The sequence below is a fragment of the Tupaia chinensis genome, unplaced genomic scaffold (genome assembly GCF_000334495.1).
Source record: "Tupaia chinensis unplaced genomic scaffold, TupChi_1.0 Scaffold000014_1, whole genome shotgun sequence".
In the NCBI taxonomy this organism is placed as follows: domain Eukaryota; kingdom Metazoa; phylum Chordata; class Mammalia; order Scandentia; family Tupaiidae; genus Tupaia; species Tupaia belangeri.
This window is the reverse complement of record NW_006159444.1, coordinates 5,169,412-5,188,852: the sequence shown is the minus strand read 5'-3', so window position 1 is coordinate 5,188,852 and position 19,441 is coordinate 5,169,412. Positions and strand designations below refer to the sequence as shown.

The 19,441-nt window shown below is 40.5% G+C and overlaps 1 protein-coding gene and 1 pseudogene across 1 annotated transcript in view; one reads left to right on the top strand and one right to left on the bottom strand.

Moving 5' to 3' along the window:
• The window catches only part of LOC106734304 (prefoldin subunit 1 pseudogene), a 9,574-nt pseudogene extending 5,556 nt beyond the window's left edge, over positions 1–4,018 (bottom strand).
• CCDC170 (coiled-coil domain containing 170) overlaps positions 1–19,441 on the top strand; it is a 121,089-nt gene that overhangs the window by 59,548 nt on the left and 42,100 nt on the right. Inside the window, exons 4-5 of the mRNA XM_006140007.3 lie at positions 4,595–4,739; positions 9,329–9,514. Of these exons, the coding sequence (XP_006140069.1) occupies positions 4,595–4,739; positions 9,329–9,514 (331 nt within the window). The remainder of the gene's footprint in view (positions 1–4,594; positions 4,740–9,328; positions 9,515–19,441) is intronic.

The following is a 19,441-nucleotide window of genomic DNA, read 5'->3' as shown; positions in this document are numbered from 1 at the left end:
CAGAAAGACAGAGAGAGACAGAGAGACAGAAAGTGAGAAATCACCCCCCAGGGGGGATGGCCATGTTGCAACCCCTTCTCCTCCATTCTCCTCTCGGGATCTTGGGCACGCACGCACACGCACCTGATGTGAGTCTAAGCCACTGGGTCTGGGACACGAACTGCAGTTAGCTACATGGGAGTTCAGTGACATAGCCCATTACGCTAATTGCTGGTCCCTTTCAGGTCTTGTTTATCTGAGAATGTTTTTATTCTTTTTTTTCGTATGAAAGATAATTTTGCCTGGTATAGTATTCTTGGTTGAAACTGTTTTTCACTTAACACTTTGAATATTTGTTCCCATTCTCTCCTTGCTGGCATTGTTTCTGATGAAAGGTCTGAGTTTAACCCGATTGGACAACCTGTATAAGTAACCTGATGTTTCTCTCTTGCCAATCTTAATATCTTGTCTTTCTCTGTAGATTTGACCAATCTGGCTTTGATGTGCCTTGGAGAAGATCTTCTTGGGTTAATTCTATTAGGAGAACTTTGCATTGCTTGGGTCTGGATATTTGAATGACTCTCTAGATTGGGAAAGTTTTCTTCCAGGATTTCATGGAATAGGTTATGAATGCCCTTATTAGTTTCCTCACCTTCTGGGATACCGATTATCCAGATGTTTGGGCGCTTAATGCTGTCTAGTATTTCTTATATAGTATTCTCATTTTTTTGGGTTATTTCTCAGGGTTTTTTTTGGTTGTTTTTTCTAGATCAGAGGTTTTGCCTTCAACATCCGAGATTTGATTTTCCGCATGGACTAATCTGTTTTTAATACTTTCAAGGGAGGTTTTGATTTCCTGAATGACAGCCTTTCATCTTTAATAGCTCCATTTAATTATTTTTTATGGTGTGTATTTCCTATTTCAGATCATGAAAGAACTTCAACACCTCATTGTCTCTTTTCTCCTGCATCTCCTGGAATCAGCTCTCGCATCTCACTCAGTTTTGTCACTATGAATATTCTGAATTCTTTATCAGCCATTTCCATGAATTCTACTATACTGTCTGTGGATGACAAAGGATTGTTCTTTTCCCTTAGGGGAGAGATATTTTCTTGGTTTCTCATGTTTTTTGTGCCTCTGAGGTTGTTTTTGGTAATTCTGTGACAAAATTTCTCCTCCACAGTTCTTAGCAATGTGGTATCAACAGTAAGATTAGGAGTTCATATTTATAAAAAGAAATTTCTTCATTAAAGCAGGAGGTTCAATAAGCCTTGAGGATTTCAATGACTCCAAAAGTATTCAGATGCTTGGCTACTGTGTACCTAGACCTATCTAGATGAAGGTTGCCCTACCTTGTCTGAATATTTTGGGAGTCTAGGAGATGGAGTTTAGAGCCTAGATTCCCTGAACACACCAAGACACACCTCAGCTTTAAAATGGCTTCTGAAATTAACAAGTGAAAGAAAAGGCCCAAGGTGAGGATAGGTGCTTAAAAAATTAAAAAACAAATTAAAAATTTAAAGAGAGAGCATGAGACAGACAGAGAGACAGATAGCCAGAGACAGAGAGAAGACAGAGGTCATCCTACATCATCTGAGTATTTTGGGAGTCTAGGAGATGGGTTTAGAGTATAGTTTCCCTGCACACACCAGGATACACCTCCAATTTCTACTATTTTAGCTATTCAATTTTCTACTGTATTTTTAAATCACCTTTAAATAGGAGTGGTACATACTAGGTGCTCAACAGGTATTTATTAAATAAATGAACAGTAAAAATGATATATACTTATTGTAAATTTTTTTAAATATGAAAAGTACCAAGAGGATGTTAAAAATGACTCAAAACTTTATGGTTACAGAACAGCTAAAATTAATATTTTTTGGACAGATACTCAGACAGTTGTACACAAATGACATCAAGTAGTACACTATTTTTACTAGATAAGATATTGTGGCTATTTAAAAAGTCTTTCAATATATCATTTTAATGGTCCACTATATTCCATTGTTTGAAATATCTCAATTTACTCAAACAATTCTCTTTGCTGTTTCTTATAGGAACTTAAGTTAGTCTCACGGAAAGAAAGCTACTCTAAACCAAGCTGCAACACATATCTATGCACATTCATATTTTCACATTTACGTCATTATATCTCCAGAGTTAATTTCTGGAATTTTGTTGGATCAAGTGAAATGCATATAGATGTGAATGAGGATTAGAAACCTTCAGGATAGAAAAATAAAACTGAAATATGGGATTTAATGTGTGAAATCATATCTGTGAATCATTTACTGCCATAGCATTAACTGTGCCTTTTTAAAGTCCCCCCAAACTGAATAAACATTACTTTTCATATGCTGAAAATAAGTACTCAGAGATATATAGATGTTAGTCTTTTATTGTTATACATTTCCCTAAGTGGAAATATGATACGCTTTTGAGTGTATGCAATTACATGCTTTGTTGATCTTTGAATAGACTGAAAGAATGTGCAGTAAACACTCATCAACATGGTAAAAAGGGAAAGCGATAATTGAGTTTATTATCTAGGGTATTGAAATAATAATACCAAATTACTGAAATGATTTCAATTTGCCTTTAAAGTATGTCTATTTTTTGATGATCTCTTAGTCTCTAACATGCTACGTTAACACACCTACCTGAGATTTGAAATGAAATATCCATAACAGGCCATAAATCTCCTGATTTTTTTCTTTTTTCTTTCTTTCTTCATTTTGTGTGTGTGTGTGTGTGTGTGTGTGTGTGTGTGTGTGTGTGTGAGACTGTGGCCTTTATTGGTTGGACTAGAGTGTCTAGTAGCTTAGGTGGAGCATGCCTTTGTGCTGGCTCCCATTTGCCCTCTCCTAGGAGTTCAGGACTCAGCCCAGGAGAGAGAAGTGTCCAGGCAGGGGTGGTAGGCAGAGCCAGGATAAAAACATACAGGGCTGGGACCTAAACGGGGTTCCAGGTGATGAAGGAAATGTGGGGGTGCTAGGCCATCCACATAAAGCATCCTTTGGGGTTAAGGGGAGCTGTTTCACCAGCAGGCCCTTCGATACTTGCCAGGAATGGGAGGGCTCGGGAGGAAAGCTTCCCCTGGAGATTCCCTGTTGTGCCCTTCTGGCCATCAGCATCTCCCTGATACTGTCTTCAGCTTCCTTAACACTCCGTTCCAGGTAGAATTTTTTCTGCTCTAGATCTTTAATTTTTTATTCTGCTATTTTCTATCAGCAGATTGTGCATTACCTCCTTTGACTGAAGAATAAACATTCTTCCTACACCTCCATACATATTAGTCTCATCTACCAAAGTCATAATCTCTGTATCTCTAAGATGTGTGTGTTTTTTCGTCCTGTTTAGCTGTTCAATCTGTATGTCTGCAAGCTTCATCTTCTGTTGAGTGTCAGTAACTTTGGCTTGAAGCTCTGTGAAAGCCTTCTTCAACTCTAGATCACAGGGCCGCCATCTTGGTTCACTCTATGCGCCTGCGCAGGCCTGATTTTTTTCTTGATTGGCCAATTCCAATACTCTTCCAGTACTCTTTAAATACTCTAGAAATGGGAAAACTAACAATGGTCTTTGCTGGTGATTAGGCACCTGTAGAAGTGGGACCTTCCCTTGCTCTTTTATATTTTTTGTTGAAGTTATGCTTGGCCATGAACTAAGATCTTTATAGATCACTGTAGAATGTCTGAATGTAAAATGAGGCCTGGTCTTCTAGAACCAGTATAGCAGCAGCTCTTATTTCCCAGAAGGCTCCAATGGAGTCCCAGGCTATGTGGATTCTTTTTTTTAAAGAATTATTTTATTTAACTTATTTATTTATTTATTTTAATGTGACCATAGAGGGACAGAGAGAGAGGGGGAGGAGGAGGGAATGTGAGAAATCAAGCTGCTAGTTCTGGGACTTGAATCGTGGTTGACCATGTGGGAGTCCAGGGCCCTTAACCACCATGCTACCTGCCTGCCCTGGCTATATGGATTCCGACTGCACCCTGCAAAGGGTCCATGTATGATCTGGCAGCCTGCCTCCATTTCTGCAGACCCTAAAGGGCCAAGGATAGGAGGCAGAGGATCCAACTCTTCTGTTATTAAGTCTATGATACCATGAGGATTGCCCTACATTTCTGCCAAGGGTAGGTGCCCGAAATTGCTTCCACTTTTCTCCTTCCCATCCAGGATTTGCATGACAATATTTTGTTCTGTGTCTGGAAAACTGTGTTGTATTGAAAGTAATAATTAGGGGCTGGTTCCATAACTCAGTAGAAGAGAGAGCCAGATCCCATATGGCTGACCACGATTCAAATTTAGCCCAGGTAGCTTGAAAAATAGGCTGGGTGCTTATGCATGTGTGCCCCAATACCAACAGGAACAGGAAATGGAGGAGAAGAGATTGTAGAGTGACCGCACCCCATTGGGGGCGTGCTTTCTCTCTCTCTCTCTCTGTCTCTCTTTATCTGGTAAGCACAAACCCTCTGGCAATGAAAAAATACATCAAAAAGAAAAATGGCAACTAGTTATTTCCCACTGAGAGCTTAGGTTTTGACTTAGTTTGATAAATGTTGTCTTCTATGGTGCAAAACCCTGATTTATTTGTTATTTGCCTGACAGAAAGTGTTTGAATGAAAATGAGGAGAGTAAGAAGCAAGTCTCAAAAAATTGCAGGAGACATGAGGAATTTCTAACTCAGCTTCTGGACTGCTTGGATCCAGATAAGAAGAATGAAAAGGCATCAGATGAAGATTTCATTTTAAAGGTGTTTGTATGCAGATTAAAAAGATTATAAATGCATGCCCATTTTAACATGTGACAAGAAAGGAAGTGCTGTGGTTGATTCTGGGAGTGGCAGGAGAATGGGACAGTAGCTTGAGTGTACCATTAATTGACCCTGTGACCTGGGACAAACTCCCTCACCTTTTTCTCACCTGGGTTCCAAGAGCTTTTCTAGCACTATTTGGAATTGATTATTATAAAAAAAAAGATTTAATTATTTTTGTCTAAAATCTATTTAGTTTTTCAAATACAATTAATTATTCATTTGAATGACACATTTTAGGAAGTATTTTCCTATTAGTTATAGACAGAAACACACACATACACACATTTTTGGGATATTTATTGAGTGTGAGATTAAGATAAGTTCTAAAATACTTTTAAAATTGTGCATTAAAGTCAAATAATGAACGTCCTACTTTAATGGGAGATTACCAAAAAGATGGAGATTCGAGATATCAACTGAATGGTCCACTTGGCCTGTAGTGACTTGTGAGGATTTGTGGAAGACCTGGTATCTTTGCTCATTTCCAAGCCTTTCTTATCCTTGCTTCCTAGCAGATTTCTGGATAGTCATTCTTTTAATGCCAGAGGGTGTGTGCATACACCAGAGAAAGAAAAAGAGGGAGACAGAAAGAGAGAGAGAGGGAGGGAGAGAGAGAGAGTGAGAAGGGGAGCGAGTGAGAGAGAGAAAGAGAGCAAGTGAGCAATGGGGCCTGGTTTTGCTGCAGTCCTTTGCCCCTTGGTCCACCTCACCTCTCAGCAGTCTGTTAAGTTTCCCAAGAATCCTCTCTGGAAGCTACGAGATGACTTCTCTTTAGCAAGCACTCTACTTCCCTGATGGGCTGCGATACTCAGGCCTTGGGCCCACCCAGTACCCTCATGGCTATTGGTTGTCCCACTTCCTGCTCCCTATGGCTAACATATGACCAGGAGCTTAACTGTGAAAGTTTTGCTAGTTTGGGGGATTATCTTTCTTTCTTTTCGTTTCTATTTTTTTTTTAAGATTTATTTAATTTTATTTATCATCATTATTTTGAAAATTTGCTATGGGTGCTCACCAGAGAGAGACACAGAGAGAGAGAGAAAGTGAAAAAGCAAACTGCTAGGTTTGGGACCCAAACTGCAGTTAGCTATGTGAGAGTCCAGCAACTCAACCACTTGCTGCAGGGTACGTACACTTACCAGAAGCAGGGAGAGAGAAGGAGTACAGAAAAGGAGGAGAAAGCACTCCTTTCCCCTGCCCAAAAGGGACTGGCCATGCCACAACCTTCTCTTCGATTATCCTCTAGGGATTTTTTGGGCACATGCCCAGTATGTTTTTCAAACTGCTTGGTTCAGGACTCAAACCATGCAGTCGATTATGTGGAATCCAGCCACCTTAAGCACCATGCCACCAGATAGACCTGGGGGATTATCTTTCAAGTCAAGTGGTGGGGAAAAGAAAAAAGATTTTGGGGCCAGCTCCAAGTCCCATGGCTAGCATGCTTTAAATCTTGGCCCTGGCAGTTTGAAATTACAGCAGAATGGAGAAATGAAGGAGAAAGGATTGATGTGTGACCATTAACCATCGGGGAGGCACTTTTCTCTATCTTTCTCTTGTGAGCACACAAGCCCTCTGGCAGTGAGAAGAAAAAGAGAAGAGAATTCAGAAGCTCCTTCTTTTACATCTTTTCTTCCATCAGAGATAGTCTCTAGGTATTAATCTGGGTCTTTACTCTGTATTAATCAAGCCCTTTTGTTTTCCGTATTATGGATGCTTTGACATCTCAGCCTTGCTGACTCAGGAGAGACAGCCCGTCCCAGGGTCAGCCAATTCCTAGAGATAGTAAGTGACTCACAGGGGACACAACTTTTTTGTGCAGACTGACCAACCCAGAGCCTACTCCCCAACCACCTTCTACATCTGGTTCTTATACTCGGGTCACCAAACAGCCAGATGCCAGACAGCTCAGAGCAACCCCTACATTGCAGAGTCATTGGCATTGCTCAACCAGCCAATCCTGTCTGCTTGCTCTGTTTTGCTTATTCCTTGCCCTGAAAACCACAGTAAAGCCTCCTTCCCACTGTTGCCCTCTTCTCTTCCCTCTTGATTGGCCCTGGTGCTTTCCCAGGTGGCCTTGCATGGCAGATGTGCCCCCTTCTCTTAGTAACTAGGGGTGAAAAACTCTCTTTTCAATGTCTCTTGACCTGCAGGCCTTATCACACATGAATAATAGTGAATCCCTATTGAATAATAGTGAATCCCAATCCCAGGTAGTAAAAATTCTAGTGGCCCAACCTCCAGAACAGGTGCCTGTCTTTACAAAAACCACTGGCCGAGATCAGGAGGACTGCTGTCTCGAACAAGACTGTAGCCGTACTAGGTGTTCCTCCAAGAAACAAAACAGAATCACTGCAATTGCATAGCTGTTCCTTTACTGTTATGTGCTCTCATAAGCACATGCAAGGACCATGGAGGAAAAGGAAACACTCTTGGCAATTTATTTGATAGTCACCCATCCATTTCATGAATCTTCAGTGAGTGCTTGTTTTAAGCTAGATGCTGTTCTGGGTACTGGGATACAGCAGTGAGACAAGACCAAGTCTGTACTCTCTCAGAACTTCCATTATCATGGTGTAAAGATGGTGAAGAAGTAGACAAATAAATATCCAGTATTATCCCACATGGTGAAAGGTGCAACGAAACATACATACACACACACACACACACACACACACACACACACACACACACACAAAACACAGGTCAGGATGTGGGGACAGAGAGTGAAGCAGGCCAGAGGTGTGGGGTGCTGGTTTAGAGGCTAGCCTAGCCCACTGAAGTGGGACCTTCGGAGGATGTTGGGGGGCCAACATATGAGTATAAGCAAAAGAGTTCAGAGAGAGGAAATTGCAGGAGTTGGGGACCATAGTGCTACGTTGGCAAAGGGCTGAGGCTGAGAGAGATGCCCCTTCTAGCGTCATAATGCACTCTGGGGGTTCCAGTCTCCTAGAGGCCTCTGCTGGCCCTGTAGAGCGAGCTCAGCTCCTGTGTGTATTTGTGTGGCTGGTCAGGGAGCTTGCCTCTTTTATTTTCTCTCCTTGTAAATATAATAAGTCTTACAATGCTCCCAGGCAACCATTTTTTTTATGTTTTTATTTATTTTATTTTTATTTTATTTTATTTTGTCATAGGGAACATGTGCTCACCAGAGAGAGACAGTAAGAGGGAAAGTGATAAATCATCCCCCTGGGGGAGTGATCTCATCCATTCTCCTCTTGGGATCTTGAGTACACATGTACATACATTCGGTGTGATTTTCAAGCCACCGGGTCTGGGAGTTGAACTATGGTGCCTTAACTACATGCCACCTACTAGCCCTGTAAGTAACAATCTTAATGTACAACATAGAAAACAAAAAGCTGGGCTAATCCTCCTCCCCAGTGATAATGAACTTGAGTATGTTATTAAAATGATTTTTCTATGTATTAATTAGAAGGATATTTTTAAAAATACTCTTGTCTTCTTGGCATTTCCCTGTGTCAGGTAGGGCCTTGCATTCAGTAGGTGTGAGCAGATGTGGGCTGAATATGACTCTCTTCTCTCGCCACCTGTTGCAACCTCTGCAAACATCACCCCCTTTGTGGACTTAGCAGCTAGAGGCCCGCTGCTGGTGTGGTTCAGGAAGCTTTTGGCTTTCTTCTCAGCTTCGTTGTCTTGTGGACACCTTTTGAATAACTTAAATCGGCCCACCTGGTCTGCACCTAACGTCAGAGATGAGAGGGTTTCATAATGTGATCTTTGCTGTCCCTGTAGGGATTGCGATTTTACTGTTTTTGGGTGATAACAAAGTCATTGTGACATAGGAGTATTGGGTGATCAGACCCAGTACCTGTGCTGTTCCTGTCTGATGCTCACAAAGCATTAGAGAAGTGGGTGCAGAGAGGGGATAGCAAAGTGGAGTTTATTAAGAAAGGGAAGGAAGAACTGAGCTCCCAAGAGGGGTGGGGTCCTGCATGGGTTGCTGAAGAGGAACGGAGGCGAGGGGTTTTGATCTAGCACTCCAAGCAATGGGCTGGCTTTCTGATAAGGATGTGGACTTTAGCAAATAGTTACATGGTAGTTTGAGAGATTTATTACCCTATTCTACCTGGGGTCAGCAGACCATAGTGTTCCGTATTACTTATTAGAATATAGTTATTAAATAGAAACTCGCACCGTTGGCTACAGTTGCTTTGAGTCCCAATGTGGCCAACTTTGAGCTGTAAAAACATAGCCATTGTGACTCCATCTTGGATTTTTACTCTGTCTGTGTGCTCAATATCCTTATCTCCTGCCTTATGTGCAAGATGTCATACATTCTTTAGAGACATATAAAAGGGGTGTATATTGTACATTAACCAGACCACAGAGGAAAGCAGACTTCATTTAAAAGAAAACCATAGTGTCTTCCTTTTGGGGCCCTTACCCTATCTATCCGTAAGTGGGGCCTCACTTCTCTCTCAATTGGGGTATATATCCGAGTTGCTTAGGGCATGTGCATGAAATTGGTGGTTTTCATAGGACAGCTGCCACTGTTTTCTCTGCAGCTTAGAGAGCTGTGCAAGGAAAATGCGTTCATGAAAGGACAGATTGTTGTTCTTGAAGAGACTATAAATGTCCATGAGATGGAGGCAAAAGCCAGCAGAGAAACGATCAGGAGGCTGGCTTCGGAAGTCGACAGAGAGCAGAAGAAAGCGGCCTCCTGCTCTGAAGAGAGAGACAGGCTGAACCAGGTACCGTGTGTGGAGTGTGCGTGCATCTGTGGCCATGTTTATGGTGCAGAACCGGAGAAACGGGCATCAGAGGGGCACACTGGGATCAGTGATCACAATGTCAAAAGAGCTGTTCTTGGCAGCAGGGTTGGAGGCAGCTTGTGTTTAAGCGACCTGAATAGACCATTCGATATATGTACTTTTCTAATTAAAAAAGGAAATGCAAAATACTTAAACATAAGAATCTCATAGAGGTGAATAGTTCGATCACAGGGATTTTTGAAACATCTTTTTTGATTAAATAGGTAATACATGCACAAGACACAAAATTTTAAATGTGCAAAAGACTGAAAATCTCAACCTGTTTCTCTCCTGAGCCACCTAGTTCTCTGAGGCAGCCTCCGCTAGAATTTCTTGCGTTCTTTTCTGGAAATAGTCTGCCTAGAGGCATATATGCATACCCTTTTGATTTATTTTTAACACAAATATAACATACTCTGCACAGATGTTTAAGTAAGACAAAATGTGAGGAGCAGACTTGTCGGATCAAAGGATATGAATATTATAATTCTGAGAAGTATTGCCAAAAACCAGTGTCTCTTGATTCTAAACTTTCATGTAGATGATGAATTGCCTGATCCTTTCAAATTAGCTAGAACCTGTTGGAGCATGAGGATTAATACTGTAGGGTTTTAAACAATATATAATCCTTTAATTATATGTTTAAATTTTATGACAAAGAAATTAATTATGGGGTTAATAATAATGATCCCGTTCCAAGAGTGAAAATGAGCTAGTACAGTTGGTTAACAAAAGAACACAGAAGAGGGACCAGCAGTTAGCATAATGGCTATGTCGCTGGACTCCCACGTAGTCGACCATGGTTCGAGTCCCAGACTTGGTGGCTTAAACTCACACCGGGCTTGTGTGCGTGCGTGCCCAAGATCCTGAGAGGAGAATGGAGGAGAAGGGATTGTGGCATGGCCATTCCCCCTGGGGGGTGGTTTCTCGCTTTCTGTCTCTCTGTCTCTTTCTGTCTGGTGAGCGCACGTGCTCTATACCAAAAACCTCTCAAAAAAAAAAAAAAAAAAGATTAGGTAATGCCTGGGGCTGAGAAAGGTGGGTTGCAGGAGGGGTGAAGGCTGGAGGTGTACCCTAGGGTGAGAAGGGGTGTGGTGGTGGTAGGGTGTGGGAGAGGGAGGAGTCTTTGCAGAAACTCCTTTGGGGCCTCCCCTGTCTGTGAGGACATCACTGCCAACCAGCGGTGACATGAGACGTCTGCAAAGGAACCACGGTGGTGATGACAATTCTTCTTCCAGTTCTCTGCACCAGAAAACCTTTCTCACCGCTGGCTTTACTCTCCTGATACATTTGCTTTGTGGAAAGAGTCTGCTTAGACTGATGTGATGAAATATTACATACTGGGTGGCTTCAACATTTCATCCTGACGGTTGTGAAAGCTGAAAGTCTAAGATCAGAGTGCCGACATGAGTGAGGCCTCTCTTCCTGGCTTCCTGGTTTGTAGATGGCCGCCTTCTCCTGGGGTTTTCAGGTGGCAGAGAGGGAGTGAACATCCTCGTTAGTGGCTCTTCTTTTCTTTATTTTTTAAAGTTTATTTCATGAGTGTCAAGAGTTAGACAGGGAGAGAGAGGAACAGAGACAGAGAGAATGAGAGAGAGAGGGAGAGAGAGAGAGAGAGAGAGAGAGAGAGAAATGAGCATGTGAACAAGGTCTCATGCTGCAACGCCCCCCACCTGCAGTTCTCCAGCCAGTAAGGATCATGGTGTGTGCACCTGGCGTTTACAGGTTGACCAGAAACTGAACCTATAGTCTTCCATATGGATCTGGCATTGCTGAGTGGTGTGTTACCTCCCAAAGGTCCCACCTCCAAATACCATCACATTGGTGGTTAAGACTTTTGGAGGGATACTCAGTCCACAGCAACTCTCAATTACTTTTCTCCAACTTTTTCTTTGGAAAAGTTTCAAATTCATAGATAGGGTGAAAGAATATGACAACAAACACCCATCAGTCATCCTTCCAGATGCAGCAGTTTTTAGCATTTTGTTATATTTGCTTTATTGCTTTACTTATATGTACCCTATATACAAGCACACACACAAACATATCTGTTACATATATATATATTTACAGAGCCATTTGAAAACAGGTTACAGTTATCATATGTATTGTCTCTAATTCAACACACTCAGCCTAAGAATGACATTACCGTTTCTTAAGAGGTGGAGTTTAATTCCCCTCCTGTGAGAATGGGCTGAACTCAGTGACTCACTTCTAGTGGATAGACTATATCAGAAAGTGTTGGGTTGTCACTTGAGACCAGGTTATATTAATAAAAAGACTGTGGGGGCTGGCAGGTGTCATGGTGGTTGAAGTGCTGGACTGCCACCTGACTGCGTTTTGAGTCCTGGACCTGGTGGCTTGCTTTATCACTTTCCCTTCCTGTCCTGTCTCTCTCTGGTCAAATCAAAATAAATAAATTAAGTAAATAATTCTTTAAAAAAATAAAAGGACTGTGGCTTCTGCCTTTGATGTACTCTCTTGAGCTTTCTATAGATACTTGCTCTTTTTTATTAGCATTAATTTTTAAAAAATTAATTTATTTTACATTTAATCACTACTTTCATTCACTGAGCATCATCACAGCATACAAAATGTGATTTCCCGTCCAGAGTACACTGCATAGTGGCTTAATCATATGGGTTATGATCGGCAAATTATTTTCCATTTCTTGTTTCATATGTGTATATATATATGTATGTGTGTGTGTGTGTGTGTGTGTGTGTGTGTGTTATTTTTTTTCCCCTTGATTCACAAAGTATTTTAATTAATCTAACTACGTTCAATAGCAAGTTCAGCTGGTATATACTTATCTGTGAACACATGTCTGACTTCAGGCATGAAGCTCTGAGTAGAATGAACATACTATGAAGTAGCACCTAGCTGAGGTTATATAGCTTACTGCGGTCATTAAATAGGTATTTTTTAATATATTTTTTTAATGTCAAGAAAAGCAATTTTAGTTTTAATAAATCAAGATTTCAAAAAATGCTAAGAGAGCTTTGCTTAAAACTTAAAGCCAAGAAACAAGGTTAGGATTCTGTTCAAGTAGTAGGTACATGAACCTATTGGCAGCTCAAGATGAGACAAAAATCCTTAAATCTGGAAAACAAAGGCTAGAAGAAAATCAGTGATGTTTTAGTCAAAAGTCATAAGATTCTATTTCACTTGCTCCTGAGGCTGCCATTTTGTGAGGATCCCTGGGGAGGGGAGGATGCCAGATGCTATGTGGTGAGTATATTAGGTGGCTTGTCATGAAGTTCACATGGTAAGGCCTGAGGCCTGTCAGTTGCCACATGATTGAGCTCAGAAGGGAATTCTCCCTCAGCTGAGGCTGAGACAGCCATGGCCCTGGTCACAGCTTGCCTGTAATCTTGGGAGAGACCCTGAGCCAGAACCATGCAACAGAGTCACACCAAATTCCAAACCCACAGCAACCGTGAGATAGTAGATGCTTGTTGTTTGGAGCTAGTAAGTTTAAGTCATGTGCTACACAGCAATAGATAACCAAGATCATCTAATGACATGTCACATTCAGATCTCACCCCTTACTACAAGACTGTCTTTTGTAGCTGTTTTCTTCCCCAAATTGAGAACTAATCAAGGTTCATTCATTGCATTTGCTAATTATTTTCAATGTTTTAAAGTTTCTTTTTTTTTTTTTCCATTGAAACTTTAGAGAATCCTAAGCAGGGCTTGTGGGTTTCTTTACAGTGTTGGTTAACTTATTTTTTATACCATGTAGAGTTAGAAGTTGAGTTGGAGGCTGGACTGGATTTAGATGAAGTCTTTTGGCAAGAGTACTTAAAAATAAAGTTGTGTATCTTACACTGCCTCATATTAGAAGGCAAGTAATGTTAGGTTGTTCTACTGTTGGTGATAATAAATTTGACTACTCATTTCTTTAGTGTAAAAATACATTAATTTTCTTCTCCAGTAAGGTAAGGTATCTGTGGGGTGATAATTGTCATTTTATTCCTGTTCCCTGTGACTTTCCCTGTTGATATTAGTATCTATTGATTATTGCCTGGGTTAACTACTGCATCAGGCGTGGCAAAGTGGTCCTATTAAATTTTATCAGTTCTCTTTCATGTTAAGTGGTATTTGTAAAGAAAATGTTTCATCTCCCCCTCCCCCCGCTTTTCTTCTCAATCCTGTAGACATATAAATTTTTATTTATTTACAGTCTTGTAATTATTTAGACATCTTTTAGTGTTCCAAGTTCTCCAAATTTGTCCATCAGCAGCCTCTCTCTCTCTCTCTTTTTTTTTTTTTTTGTGCAGATGCAACAGTGCTTTATTTAAGGCTCATTAAGTAATATATCCATGGAGGACAATCGTGTGAACACCTTAAAGTTCAGGAAAGTGTATATTAGGAATGAAAATTGTTTTGCATCAAAATTAACTTGTACTTTGATTCATTTTCCATGAACTTTTTGAAACCTTGTTACATTACTATTACTTTAAGAGAGGAAATCATCTCGTCTGCCTGCTTTCCCTTTAAGATCCTTAGTCCCTTTGGGACCAGCAGTTAGCGTAATGGCTATGTCACTGGACTCCCACGTAGTCAACCAGTCGACCGTGGTTCGCGTCCTGGACCCGGTGGCTTAAAACTCACGCCGGGCGCTTGTGCATGCGTGCCCAAGGTCCCGAGAGGAGAATAGAGGAGAATAGAGGAGAGGGGATTGCGGCATGGCCATTCCCCCCCGGGGGGTGATTTCTTGTTTTCTGTTTCTCTCTGTCTGGGGAGCGCACGCGCCCTATAGCAAAATCCTCTAAAAAACCTCCTTAGTCCTTAAGATCACCCTGTGACTTTGTAATATGATCCCTCAGTCTTTCAGCATGGCCTTGACTTTTTAGAAGATGTTCCAGGCTCACTTGCAATTTTTGATCCACAGAACTAAGACCAGCTGCTTTTCTAAGGAGCTTTGGTTTCTTTTGCTGAGGAGTGGTGCTTAGAAACCAAGATTTATGCTCTCGGTGTTCTCATCACTGAACGCGCACTCACCACCAGTACGGTCTTGGGCTAAGTGCTCACAGAGGTTATGTACTTTGCTCCAGTTCACGCGGCTATTAAATGGCAAAGGTAGGACTTGAACCCAGGTCATTAAAGTTCTACGCCTTCATCAATAATCTCCTTTACTTGTGTCTTTACCGCTACGTGCTACAGACAAGTCTGATACCAGGAATTCTGTAATAGTCACTGGAACAATAACCAGTAGTTATGCAAACTGTCTCAGCAAGGAACTTAATTCAACTATCAATAGTAGTTATTAAATTATCGAGATTTAAAATCTGGAAGAATTTAGTATTGATCTATTACAATGTACCTCTAGAGAGCTATAGTTGGAAATGAGTAAGAAGCTGTGTTAGAATAAATAACACAGTAAGGGGCTGACAGGTGGAATGATGGCTAGAGGTACTGGACTCCCACATGGTTGATTGTGGTTCGAGTCCTGGATCTGGTGACTTACTTTCTCACTTTCCCTCTCTCTCGTTCTCTGTCTCTCTCTGATCAAACTGGAAAATAATAATAATAAATAAAGGTAAATAAAATAATTATCTTAAAAAATAACACGTTAAAAAGCAAACTTACTCCTCTTCTTATGTAAGTGTTTTTATTTGTAAATGACGAAGCCGTGTGGTTCAGACTTGGAAACACAGTCACTTTGGGTGATGTTCCTGCCAAAATAATAACAGTTATAAAAAAAATAAAATGCAGGCAATAAAAAACTTGAGGTCTCTAATAAAGTCCTCATTCAGAGGGTTCTGACTCCCAACATTTACTGCTGAAAAATACTGTCAAGTGGTTTTACTGACACTTTAATGGCCTCAGACAGTTTTTATAATGCTTTCGAAAGTTCTGTTTTTGAGGTAGAAAACTTACTTTATTAGTAAATTCCAGAAGGACTGCAGAGGCGGAAGTATTCACAGTGCTATGATGTTCTTTCTACCAAACCCAGCTTTTCTGACTTGCTTAAAGACTCTACTTAAGTAGCTTTATGAAAATTTCGCAAACAAAAACCCAGGTAATTTATTCCATACATGACAAATATTATCTGAAAATCTCAAGTGGTTAATATTGAAGTATGTTTCAAAATTAACAGAGATTAGGACCTTTCTCTTGCTTATCTTTTTGAAAAAGTTATTTTATTTAACTTTGTTCTACTTATTTTAATTTGATCAGAGAAGGAAAGAATGAAAGAGAGAGGGAAAGTGAGAAAGCAAGCCGCCAGGTCCAGGACTCGAACAGCAGACACCCATGTGGGAGTCCAGTGCCCTTAACCACACCACCTGAGGGCCCCTCTCTTGGTTATCTTGAAATAAGTCGATATCAAGAAAAGCAGTCACTTTGTCTGCTCAAGCCACGCATATTATACAGATCATGGACGTTACCATCAGTGGATCAGAAATCAAACTTACACATCGCATTTCCAATGACTGCTTTTCTTTTACGCTTTCATACTTGCCTTCATTCTCATTGCCAAAAGTAGAGCTAGGAAAGAGTACTGGTTTCGAGCTCAGGCAGGCTGGATTTGGAAGGATGTCCCTTCTTTGTTGGTTTATGTTTTTTTTTTTTTTTTTTTTCATGTAGTAGAGTATGTAGGAGGGAAGAGCCTCGGAGAGACGCAGTGAGCAGAGTGGTTAAGAAGTGAGGCACTTATTTTTCTTTTTAAGTTTTTAGTTCCTTATTTCTTCCATGAGTACGAAAGAGAGAGAGAGAGAGAGAGAGAGAGAGAGAGAGAACCCTCAATGGGGTTGATAGTAGTGTCTTGATACTGTGATTCGCCCTCAGCCTCAGACAGCTCCAGCTCATGGGCATACGTATGCCTGATGTACTCAGGGAGATCTCTAGATGGCAACCTGGAACTTCCCATGTAGGCCAGTCTGGTGAAGCATCGTGTTGTACTCCTGCATCATCTGGATCACAAGCCCTAGAATTAGACCACTTGCTTCTTTCTGTAAAAAAAATTATTTATTTAAATTTATTTATTATTATTCTTTTATTGGGTATAGGACACTTACACTCACCAGAGAAAGAGAGAGAGAAGGAGAGAGAGAAAACTACCAAATCTAGGACTTGAACCACGGTCAGCCATCTGGGAATCCCACGCCCCAACCACCATGCCACCTGCTGGTCTCAGGCCACTTGGTTTTTTAACTTGGTTTCAGAATCATTTGGCTGTGCAATTTCAAGGCATGTGTCTCCACCTTTCTGAACCTCAATTTTCTATCTTTAAAATAGGAAATTTTAAGATACTCTCTCTTACATTTGTTCTTAGGGTTAAGTAGCCTAGTAGACCTATAGTGTTCATTAACTGGTGCATAATGGATGCTTGGCATTTTTATTTCCTTTTTCTAGTGATTTATTTTTTACCTGTGGATCAGAATAAACATAAGATTATTTTATTTTATTTTATTTTTTTGGAGAGGCTTTTGTTATAGGGCATGGGTGCTCACTAGAAAGACAGAGAGAGACAGAGAGACAGAAAGCAAGGAATCCCCCCCCCCAGGGGTTGGCCACACCACAATCCCTTTTCCTCCATTCTCCTCTCGGGATCTTGGGCATGCACGCACATGCGCCCTGGCATGAGTTTAAGCCACCAAATTCAGGACTCAAACTGCGGTCGACTACATGGGAGTCCAGCAACATAGCCATTATGCCAACTGCTGATCACAACATGAGATTATTTTAAGAGTACAAGTATATGGAAATACTTCTTGGAAGCAGAAAATGATTAGACAGGATAAAATACAAAAAGAAAAATGCAAAGATCTCTTTACAATTCTAGAATCATAATATTGGAATTGATCTTCAGGTCATTTAGAATCTTCACATCTAGCTGTCCATGTGAAGTAAGAATGATCCTTAAAATGTTCCTCACTAGCCGACGTCAGCCTTCCTTGAACTCCTTCAGCACCAAGCAACCCACACTGTCCAAGGAGGCCATCTCATCTCTGTGCGGTGCTGAGTTTTTCACAGTTCTTCATCTTAATTGTCAGGATCAGAATCTCTATCATTCACACCTTCACCCTGGTTTTATCTTATGAAATGTTGCTGAATAAATAAAGTGTCTTTTCTTATGGCCACCTTTCAAGCATTTGAAGACATATATCATGGATCTCTAAGTCTCTTCTTCTGGCTGAACAGCCCAGATCTTCCAAACTTTCCTTACTTGAACTCTGCTTCTTACTATTTGTGAAATTAAGGAAATTCTAGTCTTTGTGTGAGAAATTAAAAGGAAAATAAACACTAAATGTCTGCTTGGGGTGTACAAAAATTAAACTGCTCGTAAGATTCCAAAGTACAATTTAAGACCCTCTCTCCTTCCACATCTCACTTCTAGGCTTGCTCTTACAAAATAATTTGATTTCACTCTTTATCTTCTTTAGTTTTTTTTTTTTTGCATAATTAACAATGACTTTAAAGTAAAGTTCTAGTCCTGAGTCATCTATTTGGGAGAGTAGTTTTAGACTTCTTTGTATGAAATACCTGCCTTTTCCAATTTTCAGTTATTATCATATTCTTATGTTTACATTGTCAAGTCTTTTTTTTTTTTTTTTGGAGAGGTTTTTGCTATAGGGTGTGTGTGCTCACCAGACAGACAGAGAGAGACAGAGAGACAGAAGGCGAGAAATCACCCTCCAGGAGGGATGGCCATGCCATAATCCCTTCTCCTCCGTTCTCTTCTCGGGATCTTGGGCACGCATGCACATGCGCCCAGCATGAGTTTTAAGCCACTGGGTCTGGGACATGAACCACGATCGACTACATGGGAGTCCAGCGACAAAGCCATTATGCTAACTGCTGGTCCCCACATTGTCAAGTCTTAAATTCTGTTCTGTAACTGTAATTAAATTTTTGATAATTTGTCTTTAGGTTTATTTAAAAATTGTAAGGCAGTTAAAACAGTGTAAGTGACATAATTATATATGCTTTATTATTATTATTATGGGACTAATTTGAGCATGTGATGTTGAACCCATTTCATTTTGCCAAAGTCCTTCTTCAGTTGGGAACTGTCCATGGTCCTCCAGGGACTGTGTGGGTAGAGTGTTTGCAGTAATGCAGTGAAGCCCAGAGACATTGCTGGCCTTTAGAGCAACCAAACCCATTGTTGAATAGTATTGAGTTTGTCAATAATGAGAATTTCAAACGTAAGCTGAATTCTTATTATTTTCCAAGATCGACGATACCACTGGGACAGCTTGGATTTGAGAAGGGTCATCCTCGTTTAAAAGTAAAATATTACCTTGCTGTTTCTGTTCCATTAGATCCTGGGCCTGAACACAACACAACACAGCACAGCACAGCACAGCACAACACAACACAACACACCTAGCCCTCCTTCTACAGATCAGCCTTGCAGTTGTCTGAAGATACCTGAAGGGTAAATGCTCCAGATCTTTTAACATTTCTCTTAGAATATGGTTTTCAGACTTGCCATTCTTCTTAAACTCTGCATCCTAGTACATTTTTTTTTCCAAATGATCTGTGGGGAAGTACTTTTTTCCTTTCATTTACAAACCATTGCTTCACAATGCTTCTATAAGATACAAAAAAGTAAATTATTAGATGAATTTATTTTTTAAAAATGTAGAAAGCACATTCCCAAATTTAAGAATTAGAAGTCACAGACATTAAATTTCAATATATACAGTCAGAATAAACATGAGAAAAAAATAGAATTTACATAAACTATAACCCATTCTTCTTAGAAAATATGTTGTAAAAGATTAATGTAGACAACCATTTTTATACACATAGCTTCTTTTTCTTTTTTTTTTTTTTTGAGAGATTTTCACTGTAGGGCGCGTGCGCTCGCCAGACAGACAGAGAGAGACATAGAGACAGAAAGCGAGAAAC